The sequence below is a fragment of the Anabrus simplex genome, chromosome 7 (genome assembly GCF_040414725.1).
Source record: "Anabrus simplex isolate iqAnaSimp1 chromosome 7, ASM4041472v1, whole genome shotgun sequence".
NCBI classification, from domain to species: domain Eukaryota; kingdom Metazoa; phylum Arthropoda; class Insecta; order Orthoptera; family Tettigoniidae; genus Anabrus; species Anabrus simplex.
The window spans coordinates 246889496-246902385 of record NC_090271.1 but is presented as its reverse complement, the minus strand read 5'-3'; the positions used below and the strand labels follow the sequence as shown (position 1 = coordinate 246902385).

The following is a 12890-nucleotide window of genomic DNA, read 5'->3' as shown; positions in this document are numbered from 1 at the left end:
TCTCAGCTTGCATTCGAGAGTTGGTGGGTTCGAACCCCACTGTTATTTGTATATTTTTAGTGACACATTGAAATAAGCTTCCGTCTGACATTGCCATTTGTTAATACAGCATAAATATTCTCTATCTTAACAGATGCCATTGGAAATTACTCGGAGTTTTGTAGAAAATAGAGATGGTACATATGAGCCATACCAGCCTTGCAAGGATGAAAATGAATCGTTCCGTAAAACCAATAATCAACCTCTAATCAAACCTCTGGAACTAAAGACGTATCTCAAAGTTGGTAAGTAATTTGTAGACTGGAACCATTTCTAAATTTAAAGTTTAGATCATACAAGTCTTATTCTTAATTATTGATTAACTTGGAATACATCATAGTCTTGCTGCCAACAACCTGAGGGCAATTAAAAAAGACAACTGCTATGTAGCGGTCCTCTTTCCGGCCTTCATGGAGAGAGGTCACAGTCATAGTTTTGTGGAAGATCTGCGCACTCATATCTCCTAAAGAAGGAAGACCTGCCCCTGTGTTCTTGTGGTGCCAAATTCATCATAGGCCACTTCCTCACAGAGTGCGCCGATCTCTCTGGCCTAAGACAGAACCTCAGCCTGCAAGAGATACTTGCTGATAAAGATAATAATAATCTCTTTATTCACTTTATGTGTGGGATTGGATTAATAAAGGGCTTTTAAATTTCAAGTGTTCTGTTACTCAGGGAACTTACATTCACTTTTGTTGAGTTTGTGTCCTTTCTGAATTTATTGTATACGGTGACAAAATTGTCTTAATGAAGGGGGAGCTGAGGGAAGGCTGGAGGTAAAGAGCCAAGGTAACTTCTAGCAATTTATTGAAAAATTACAATGTATGTGTACCGAATCAGAAGAAATACAGTAGGTCATTGAGTATATTGGTCTAATATTGTTTGAACTGCTAAGCAGACAAACGGAAGTATTAAATTTTGTTTCCTTTCATGAGTTTCTTATAAAAGTTCTGTACTTTATTAGGCAAAGAGATGAATTTAAAATGTAAAAATATAATATTTTAGGTTTATGGCTGGTATGTTTTCTGAATTCTTATTTATGAGGAAGATAATTGATAACTTTAGCATTACTTATAAACTTTACAAAAGGACAACAAGGTGATTCTTGGTTAAATAGTTAGATGTGTCAGTGATGTCTTCCAAGGTAACTACACTATTAGATAGGCTACTCCGGTGGTTGAAGCTCCCATTGGCTGGACCACTATGACGTCACGTGGTATGAACGATAGCGGGTGGGGTACACAGTCGCAGTACAACAAGCCTGTCAGTTCTCGCGCTTGTGAAATATCTTCCCAATCTTTCATCAAATAATAATATGTTTTAGTCTGATTCAATAAGTACCGGTACTTCCAATAGATTTAAAAGCAAGACGAGTGAAAATGCGTTAAATTTCGTCATGTGCTGAGCATAATAGGTTATGAATTTCATTATGGTCCGTATTGACAATTGATCACTATCAAAGGGTAGAGAAGGGTCCACCTATTCAATACTATTAGCTTGTATAATGTCTTATAGAGACTCCTGCTCCCTTTCAACAGTCAATCTGGTGTTGGTGTCCGTACCAAATGTACACATTTTACGAGCAACATAGAGACATTCACTTCAAAACAAACAAATAAATAATAGATCACTACATCTGATGATAAGGAATACCTATTCAAGTTATGAATGTTTCCCTTCAACAAACTGTTAACCATATTACTAATGTACAAAACACAATCTATAAACCAAGTGGCTTGTCTATGCAGGTGGGGGAATGCCAACTCCCACATAAACTCGGGAACGTTTGGTTGCTGTAGGAGTGACGAAAATAGTTCAGCACCTACAGCAGCACTTTTGAAGTGTCATTTAATTTCAATTTTGGATGTGTTGTTCGGACTTCATCAATATTTTAAAATTTGGATTGTAAATTGAAACATAACAGATTGTCAAATTTATTATGTGTATGTGTGAGCGTATGTTTTTCCAATTGGATCATGACTGAAGATGATCCAGTGTATATGGAGTCGAAACTAGTCCCAATTATATAAGACATTATACAAGCTAATAGTATTGAATAGGTGGACCCTTGTCTACCCTTTGATAGTGATATGCCGACCAGGTATAACATCAACTATCAAATACATGACATATACTGTAATACGATTAAAAATAAAATATTGCCATGCAACTCAAAATGATGAATTTCTTTCGTGATGAAGTAAACATTTAGATCAAATGGCATAGGAAAATATGCATCATATCGACATCTTTATGGAATTATATTCAAGTATTAAAACCTAAGTGTCAGGAGACTTAATTAGTTGTTAAACCAGCCCAAAGCTTAGCCTTCTTATTGGCATATTTTCTCAGTGTTAGCACCTTACTCTTTACATTTAAATGCCGTGTCCTAATAAATGTCCTGGTCCTTACATAGAGACAAATTATTTTGTCATGGAATACTGGAAATTTTGACTTAATAATAGAAATAAGAGTTTTCATTACATTTTTGCATCTGGATACAGTGCGACCATGAAACACACCAAATATAATTTCAAACTGGGCTATATTTTGTAACCACTCATGACTGGGATGTGTGAGAGGCCCCGTTTTAAAATAATCAAGATCAAGTCACAGGTCTCTTCTCGCGGCAGTGAACAGTTTTCTTTTGAGGCACTAAGAGTTTCATCAATCGAGCAACACTTGAAAGCCACATAACCTGCGATGTATTTTAGGGAATCTTGGGTGACGTCCTCCCCTCCTACCGACTGACATGAACTCTCCTTCCTTAACAACTCGGTTTTGACGTCCTCAACAAACATTTCAGTCTCTGAAGACTTGTCAACAGTGTCAATGCACAGCTCATTTGTGACAAAGTCCATTAAATTTTCTTCAGACTCGAGTTCCACAAGACTTGTTGATGGGCCGTTGAAGTCTTCTCCGACCAATGTGCCTTTAGATAAAGGAATTGAATTTGCATTTCCCGATAATAACAGCAGCCTAATTTGATTTCTCGCATCAGATGGAGTTGGGTTATTATAAATAGCTCCCAACCCATGAACACGAGATAAAAAGTTCTCCAAACAATCCTGGTTTAGGCGTGATGTTAGTATGTAAGAAATACTGTACCCTATAGGGCACATTAATACTGCAGGATGATACCTACCTGCTCTTCTTGTTCTTGCATACGGGCTCCAGCTCAGCTACAATCGGCAGAAAAGGTCGTTAATTTTGGGTTCTATGACGAGAGGATCATGGGTGACTCAATACTACATTAACTACGAAATGAGGAACACAAACGCACCTACTGACATTTTGAGCACAAGTTGTGTATTCTTAACTCAACATTTCTTTTCCTTTATATTACAATTTATTGCACCAATCGTGCTAAAATGGATGCCCAACAGGCTCATATCATGAATAAGATAAACATCAAACAAAGAAAATTATTCGCTATCTGGTTGGTTTGTCGTGTGGAGACTATATAAGTGAACTCAAGAAACAAATGTGCTCTTATACGGAACAGCCACGCTGTACCTGCACGTGAAGTATATGATGCTAGGGTGAGAACTTGTCATGCAGAAATAACGCCACTAAAAGATCCCCACATATATTTGGGAAAATGCCCACACAAGATAATAAGTTTGAACCTACGACTACAGACATAATCTTTCTAATCTCGCATGAAATATCACTCCTTTGTGGATATGAACCAAGGTCCATTCAAACAAACATTATATTTACAAAATTTACGGCTTAAACAAGTTTTCTTAGTGCCTCGTTTCCATCTACCGCCCTACCAATATAAACAAAGTTAAATAAAGTATGAGAGAAAGAGGGGATGAATGAATGTACCCTCGCACATGCTTGTCTCGCCTGCGGGAAGGAATTCCAGCCCTCGTCTTGTATTTTAAAAATGGCTGCGAGCCTCCCCACTGTGCAGGCAAGGTAAACGACCTCCAAGGCCTGGGCCGTGAAGCACCCTCACACAAACAAAACAAAAACATAACCCAGTTTCAAACATGCAGAGCTCTACTCTACCTTAACCTTGTCTCAACACATGACGAAAATCGCCACAATAAATGAGTGAGGAAATCAACATACGTGTCTGCACTATCCAACGTCCGTGACAGACCGCCCTGGGTCTCGATTCGACCACCTGGAGTATTACACATGTTATACATATCCATCTCGCCGTCCGCCTAAGCGACGTGTTCCAGTTAACCCTCAAGTCATGGGTTCAAGCCCTAATTTGACATAGTACAAAGGGTCGCAAATATCTGTGACATCGCCTACGGGTTATACCCATTACCCTCACATTCAATCCAACACCATATAAACATGGAGTAAACAATTAAATCCAGGCCGCATACGTGCTCTACATTGTGCAGACGTATTCCCCTCCCAGCATAAGGGTACTCTATCATGATTAACCTATAAATACAAGCAGATATCGACAGATGCCGGGCACCAAGAAACATTGATCTAAGCTCGTGCCTAAGCTTCCCTACGACTACTATCATATGCTACCTTAATCCTTGCTTACCTATAGACAATAAAAAATACAATTGTGTATACCTAACCTAAATTATATAAAGGAAACATCTTAATAAATGGCCTAATGTGCCGTAATCCTACTCCTTACTATTTTTACAAACTAATCACCGTATTTCTGCATAACAACCCCCCAACCCTACACATATATATTAATTATTGTTCACTTATCTATCATCTTGGAGACCTCTTTCTTCCTCCGTCAGGGTTAAGCAATGCCTGCTCAGCCCATCATGGTAGCGATGTGGTCCTGGGTCGATCCTCTGCGTCCAGTCTCCATGGGTTGCTCGTTCATGAAGCCGTCTTCTTGAGGGATGACTCGTTCATGAGGCCTTCTTCTTGAGGTTGTGGTCGGCAGGTCTCGTATCACACGTCTCTCGAAACACAGCACGAGTCTTCACTGGAATGAAATGCCTAATTTATTAACAGCACAGCATTCCCGGTGCTTTTATTTAATTTTCGATGCAAAAATCAGTACTGGCGATCCGTGACGTTAAAGTCATCGTTCCCCTTCATCTACTTAATCGCGCACGAATGTATATAGGCGATATCTACTATCTGAAATCAACAACTTAATCAGTCAAACACATTGTCACTATCTCATGCTTGACTGATTCTTACCCATACGTATAGCAGGAATAGCACAAATGATTTTAGTTTATACTTGCACTTCTTCCGCACCTCACACTATTTACATGGTTACCCGTACCTTTTCATGATGAAGTCTACACGTACGGCATTGTCTACAGTCGGTTAATTAGGCACTTGCGACCTCACTTGTAAAGCGTCTAAATACAATCATGCGATTGAATGGTTACTGGAAAGTTTATGAATCACCGATTCACTGAATAAACCTTGGCACAACCGTATTAAAGTAATCACCATCTTTGTCATAAATAAAGGTTTCTGGCGCGAGCATCAGCAGAACGCGACACACACGGACAGCGATCTTATCATGGACTGATCACCTCCTTCCACCTTCCTTGCTCTTATAGAATCCAGGAACCCACGCGACTCGCTGGGAAGTCCCGGGAAACAACTTGAGATTGGCATGTGGCCTCGAAACATTTTCTCACGGCAGTCGGCCTCCCACGTAGTTATTTATTCAACTATATATTGATAGACTTTGAGGTGCCTATGGCTTCAGAAAATTCTGTCACCGATTCCCAACCTATTACTTTCTTGTAAAACCTTCAAATATAGGAGTTATGACTCAATTTCCATAGCGTGGTGAGCCTGTCAGTTCCCGCTGAAATTCTCTGTTAAGGTGGCACGTCTCTCCCCCAGACAACACCCATCTCTCTTTCTTTCTTCCTCCTATATTCTTTCTTTATCGCACACGACCACGCCTTGCCTCGGGAATCCCCTTCTCGATTCCCGCTCTCCATATAGCATCACGCCCTCACAGTTAGCGTCCTGTTGCGCATTCTTTTATCAGCGTTAAATATCCATTCTTATAACCAACAGAATGGTACATTTGCTTCCCCACACACTAAAGAAAAATATGAAAAAATCATATTTTTTTGTATTTTTCTTTGCGTCTGATATTTAACGCTCGCGTGGGTATTTCTTTCATTCAGAGCCATCCTGTGGCATTTTCCGAACTTGTTCCAGTAGCTCCTCACGCTCCTTTCGAATTCTATAGTATGTATCCAACAAAGCCAAGAATTTTCTATTATTTCCCGAACATTCAGTGCACTCCACTGCAGCCATTTCTAATATTGCGCTGCTCTGCGGCGAAACTTCGTCTACCATTCCTACGTTTAGGGATACTTCATTCGGATTGTGGTCAAGGCTTTCACTTTCATCGTCTTGCATCTCCGGTACTTCGTCTGCACCTCCCACGTCTTCTTCCTCTTCTTCTTCTTCTTCGTCCTCTTCTCCCTCCATCTCTTCATTCTCGATGTTGTCCTCGATTGGCATTTGTCCTCTGGGAATATAAATTTTAATATTGGCTGCATTGAATACCTTCTCAGTCCTACCGTCCAAGCTTCGTACCCTGTATGCATTGTTATCGTAACACTGAATTATACGATAAGGTCCCACATACAGTTCGGCAAACTTGTGATAAAATCTAGCTGACGGTTGACTGGGAGCAGGGCGACGAATGAGCACTAATTCATTCACTCGCAATGGGCGGTGGAAACGCCTCTTTCTGGTTCGCCTCAATCTACGTTCCGCCTGCGCCCTCAGCTGTTCGGCCGCCCTCCTCACACACATCTCTTGTGACATTCTTGTGTCGGTGGGGCACGGTATAACACTTTGCCACGGGCGACAAGGGAAGATGTTGTGATGCAAAACTGAAGGAATTTGTGCCGTGGATTCGTGTCGTGTCGAATTGATGGACTCGGTTATGATAGGTATCACACTTAACCATTTATAATGTTCTCGCGGACAGTAGATACGACAGTACTTAGCAATCTCTCGCATTATTCTTTCACTTGGGTTTGCTTCAGGATGCCGTATGCTGGATAGCACGTGTTTGATTCCCAGGCGTTCCAATTCTCTTTTAAAAATCTCAGAAGTGAACTGCGCACCGTGGTCCGATAACAAACTCTCAGGTTTCCCCATGGAAGGAATTATCTTGTTTTTCAACTGATTTAGCGCCGTCCGGGTATTCGCCTTCCGTACTGGACACAGTGTTACGTACTTACTGAAAACATCCATGCATACTAATATGTATTTCAAGCCTCTACTCGCTGCAGGAATTGGCCCATACCAATCTATTGCGAAAAGTTTTCTTGGCTCCGTAGGGAGTAACGGTTTCGGTTTTTGCTTTAATAGGTAGGGGTTTGGTTTCACCCGCTGGCATATATCGCAGGTCTTAAGTAGCTGCTGAACTGTAGTTCTCAACTTAGGCCAAACGAAGGTCTCTTGTAGCGTCGCAGTAACCTTATCTATACCGGCATGTCCTGTGGCATGATGTGTAAGCCAAATTAATCCTGTCTGTAAATTGGAAGGTACCACTATCCGTAGCCGGGTGTGCTCTTCGTCCACAGATTTGTGTAACATGCCATTAAGGAAATGGTGGGATGCAGCCTTCTTCTCTGCTTCAATGTATTCTGGGGTTCCTTGTTGCAGTTCTTTCTTAAAATACTTCACCATGAGACTAGTGGCAGGGTCTTCTAATTGCTCATGCCCTATGTTTCGCAGCTGGTCTAAGACTTCTTGATCTTCCTGTCCCAGTGTTGTCAAGTTTATTGAGACTTCTGCCGGATTCGGATTACGGCTCAACGCATCTGCCAGTACATTCATTTTCCCCGGGCAGTGCTCAAAGGTTAAGTCAAATTGCTGGACATAAAGCGCCCATCTAGTAACGCGCCCACTCGCTAAATTTGTCTTTAATACAAAAGTAAGAGCCTTATGGTCTGTTCGGATTATGACAGGAAAACCATAAATATATTTCCTCCAATGGTTTAGAGCAGTGACTATTGACAACATCTCTAGCTCTGTCGTGGTGTACTTTCTTTCATGAGACCGTAATTTTCGGCTCATGAAGGAGAGATATGTTATTGAGTTTTCTTTCTCGGGGGTTTCTTGATATAGTACAGCACCTATTCCCACTTCTGATGCATCTGTCTGTATTACGAATTTGCGAGTGTAATCGGGATATCCTAGTTTCACAGACTTTGCCAGCAGTCGTTTAGTATTCTGAAATGCTTGTTCATGCATCTTATCCCATTTCCAACGATTATTTACTTTCAATAGGTCTTGTAGTGGAGCGACCGTTTCCGTGTAACCTGGACAATGATTCGCGAAAAAGAGACGTATACCCAAGAACTGTCTAATATGCTTCACACGAGTAGGTGTGGGAAAATTCTGTATCGCGGCTATCTTCGTGGGGTTAGGCCTTACACCTGTTCCATCCACAACATGGCCCAAAAATAAAACACTTCTCTGACAGAAATGAGACTTCTCGAAGTTTATCTTAAAGTTGCTCTTATTGAGGTCTTCCAATAGCATGTCTATCTTCTTTAAGTGCTCATCCAGGGTCTTTGAACCTATTATTAAATCATCCACATATTTGAGAGTAAACGCCTTTACTTCCGGGCTTAGGTTCGCTTCCAGAGCACGGATAAGAGCGGAATTTGAGGTTTTTAACCCGAATGGGAGACAATTAAAGCGATACGTCTGGTTATCGAACATGAAGCCCGTCAGCATGCTTGTTGCAGGGTCTAAGACAATATGGAAGAACGACGAGGTCAAATCGAACGTACTAAAGTACTCCATATCACCGAATTTTGTCAATAAGTCCTTTATGGCCGGGGCACACTCATATTCGGGCACTAAGCGGCCATTTAATATACGCGCATCCAAACACAGGCGTATCGAACCGTTGGCCTTAGGAACCGTACAGATGGGGTTCAGGAACGGCGTGGCCGCCTTTGATATTATGCCGTTTCTCTCCATGTCCTCTATTATAACTTTGACTTGGGAAAAGAATTTTTCCGGTATGGGATATGGTTTCTGCTTATATGGTTCCCAATTTGTTACGTTCAAACGGTATTGAAAGTTAGGAATTCTTCCTGGCTTCGAACCAAAAACTGTCGCATGCCGCTCCAAGATATCTTGTAATCTCTTCTTGTCTTCCTCCCCAATTTTAGCTTCCGCGATTTTCTGTGGCTTTATCGCCTCGAAATTTTCTCTCTCTGTTTCGTCCTCTAAGTGGGCTACCATAATCTCACATTTCTGAAAAATCCCTTTATAATCCTCGCATTCGAACGCTGGCCTGTCCTCATATTCACTCATGTTCCCGTCCTCTGCTGCAGTTAGCCAGATTCTTTCCTCCTGGTGGTAATCCTCATTCTGATTCATCTTAACTTCTTCGGGTATCGGACTTAAGTGTAATCTAATAACATTGTTACCCATGTCAATATTTGCCTGATGTTCACGAAGAAAATCTGCTCCTAATATCAGGTTATACTCCATTTTCATGAGCACTACCCACGGGTGAGATATGACTGATCTGCCTATTTCAATGTCCACTAAGACTTGTTCCTTGCATACCGTTGTCTTATCTGGTACGATCCCTCTGACTTTCAGCTTAGCGATAGGAATGGAAGGAACTCGTGTTCTAATCTTTATTTCAGACAGCAATGCTTGAGAAATAACACTGATTGATGCGCCTGTGTCTACGAGGATACGTGTCTTTAAACCATGTATACGTGCATATATTATTGGTAATTCTTTAACTGTCTTGACGTCAATTTTAATGTGGTCGTCTAATAAGTCCTCAGGTTTTATTACCCAACTGTCTACTGTCACCGTCATCCATCCTTCTTCACTATTCTCTCCTTCATGGTTTAGGCTATCTCCATTTGTGGACCTTGTAGTTTTTTTTTAGCTCCCGCGCTCCCCCTGCTATATTCAGGCGCGTGAGGGTTCAAGTTACACCCTCGGTTTTCGTTAATGTGTTGTTGCATTTCCAGACTCTGGGCACCGCACTGTATCGGACTCGCCTGCTGAATGGCATTCCTCCATTTCTCTGAATTGTCACGTTCTTGCTCTAGCTTGTTCACATACTGCCTATGTTCTCTCTCACGTTCCGACTCACAAGGTCTGTAATCATTTCTGTGCTGTTGATAGTCCCGCCTTCGATTCTGGTTCCAGTCAGAGTAAGGTTTTCTCGCCACGTTCCTTCCCTCGTACCGTGGACGATATTGTCTCTCTGGCAGTCCAGGGTTATGACCTGCTGGCGAAACGTCTCTCCTTTCTTTGTAGTTTCTATATCTTTGCTGATTATTCCTATACCAGGGTCTTCCATTCGATCCCCTTTGCTGCCGGTTTTGTCCTTCCTCTCTCATCCATCTTGATGTCTGGGTACCCGAGTCCTGAATTTCTTGCCGGCTATTTCTTCCGTGTGTGTGTTCTTCAGGCATCACCTCCAGCGTGTTTATCGCTTCAGTATGCCGAATACGAGGCTGATTCTGTACCGAAGTTTGATCTAATTGCCTTAAAATCGTTTCAGCCTCACTGGCTGTATCGACGTTGGCGGCGATCAAGATTCTTTGCACCTCGACCGGTAGCTGTTTCATGATAGTTGTAATAACTTCTTTCTCTGGAGGTGGGTGGTCTAGTTCCCGCATTTTAATTAGCTGTGAAATAAAAAAATCATTAAAGCGCGTGGGCAGCGTGCTGGCATATCGTCTAGCGTATAGCTCCAGTCTTAAATTCTGTTGGACCGAGAGGCTCCAGTATCTCCTGAGAAAGGCTTCCTTAAAGTCCTCATAAGACTGGAAGGTGTTCTTGAAAGCAGTCATCCACTGAGATACAGTCCCTCCTAAAAACCTCTCTACTGTTCTAAGTCTTTTCTCTTTAGGTATCCGACAATCTTCCATATACTCTTCAATCTCCCTGAGAAATGAATGGGGAGTGCATTCGCCATTAGCTAAGAACTTCTTAGGTTTGTCCTCGTTTGATCTCACTATATTATACACGGGAATGATATTGCCATTCTCCGGCATTGAACTCGGTCTCATTGGCTTCTGTGTATTCAAGGATTCGTTAACCGCCGCTGGCTCACTTAGGGGATTGCCCTCTACCTTAATTTCTACCGGCACCTTTATTTCGTTTGATGACATCAGCACCCCTTCTCCTTTTCCTCCTTGATACTCATAAGAATTTTTCTGTTCTAGTTGCTGCTTCATTTGTCCTACTTGAAGTTCTAACCCTGACATTCGGGCAATCACTTTCGTCTCGGTTTGTTCTACTCGATCTTCAAGACTAATCATTTTTGCCTTCGTCTTTTCTTCAATTCGTTCCATCCTGTCAGCTACCTTCTCATTTACTGCTCCTATCCTAGAATCCATCTTCTTTTCCAACAATACCAGGCCAGAGCTAGTTTCATCTATCTCCCTCTTTATTTCATCTATGTCCACAGTGTATGCTTTTAACTTCTTCTCTACCAGAACTTCATTATTAAGGGTCCTTTCCTCTAGCGTCCCCACTACTTTTTTTAATGTAGCAATTTGTTCCCCTGTTACGTTTTCCATGTTTGACACCTGCCTCCTCAATTCCTCTGTGGTTTCCAGGCAGCACATGCGCACGCTTTCTATTTTCTCATCTAATTCCCCGAGCCGTGTCTGCGTCTGCTGATTGTCCGCCATTAACCGGTCCAATTTAGCATTCGTGTGCTCTTCTAAAGCCGTTAATTGTTCTTTCGTACGAGCTTCTAGTCCTATTAACTGCTCCTCAGTTTTATTTATCTGTTTTTCACTTACGTCAATAACCTGTGATTTTATCGCAGCTACCTGAGTCTCTAACTCGACTTTCTGCTCCTCAATTTTACTCATCTGTTTTTCACTTACATCATTAACCTGTGATTTTACGGCAGCTATCTGAGTCTCTAACTCGACTTTTTGCTCCTCAATTTTACTCATCTGTTTTTCACTTACATCATTAACCTGTGATTTTACAGCAGCTATCTGCGCCCTGATTTCGGACATCTGTGTCTCTAATCCTGCCTTCAATAGCTCGCTTATCTCCTCTAATGTCAACGACATTTTATTACAATGAAAATATGCCAACCCTTCCGGAGAGAAATCTGAGGTCTTTCTCCGCACGACACCATAACACCAAGTTTCATTAAATTTCTATCCATCAACTTATGCTCTGTCACTATACATATGAACCACAAAATTGACAAATTTTGACCAAATGCAAATAATATGTTGTTTACTTTGACCGAAATAAAGGTGTAATCTGATAAAAATGGTTTATCTGAAAGAAAATCATCCTCACAAAGACCAATAAAACCTATCATTTTTTGACAACAATCTCCTGTACCTATATTCGCCATTATTACATATGCACTAAGATTCGGACAGATTCAATGCCAAACTCTAGCTTCTCTGTCCTGGTTCCTCATTTACCAAAGAAAACTCATAATTAATGATCTACTCATTCAGCCACGTTTTGTATCCTAACTTGGATATTCGTAGCGTCAGCATCTTATACACTCATCACACACAACTAAAGCAAATTAGTACATTATCGGCGATATTGTTAACCTCCCTCATGATACTCTCGCCACACGCCTTTGGGGGCCATTTTATATGTACCCTATAGGGCACATTAATACTGCAGGATGATACCTACCTGCTCTTCTTGTTCTTGCATACGGGCTCCAGCTCAGCTACAATCGGCAGAAAGGGTCGTTAATTTTGGGTTCTATGACGAGAGGATCATGGGTGACTCAATACTACATTAACTACGAAATGAGGAACACAAACGCACCTACTGACATTTTGAGCACAAGTTGTGTATTCTTAACTCAACATTTCTTTTCCTTTATATTACAATTTATTGCACCAATCGTG

The 12890-nt window shown here is 41.4% G+C and overlaps 1 protein-coding gene across 4 annotated transcripts in view; it reads left to right on the top strand.

Annotated features, from left to right (window-relative positions):
- Positions 1 to 12890, top strand: part of LOC136877532 (uncharacterized protein C2orf42) — a 227010-nt gene that overhangs the window by 202575 nt on the left and 11545 nt on the right. For 3 of the 4 annotated variants that reach the window (XM_068228673.1, XM_067151653.2, XM_067151652.2), the window contains one exon: positions 134 to 284. The exons of the other annotated variant lie outside the window; for it this stretch is intronic. In XM_068228673.1, coding sequence (XP_068084774.1) covers positions 134 to 284 — 151 coding nt within the window. The remainder of the gene's footprint in view (positions 1 to 133; positions 285 to 12890) is intronic. 4 annotated transcript variants of the gene reach the window in all.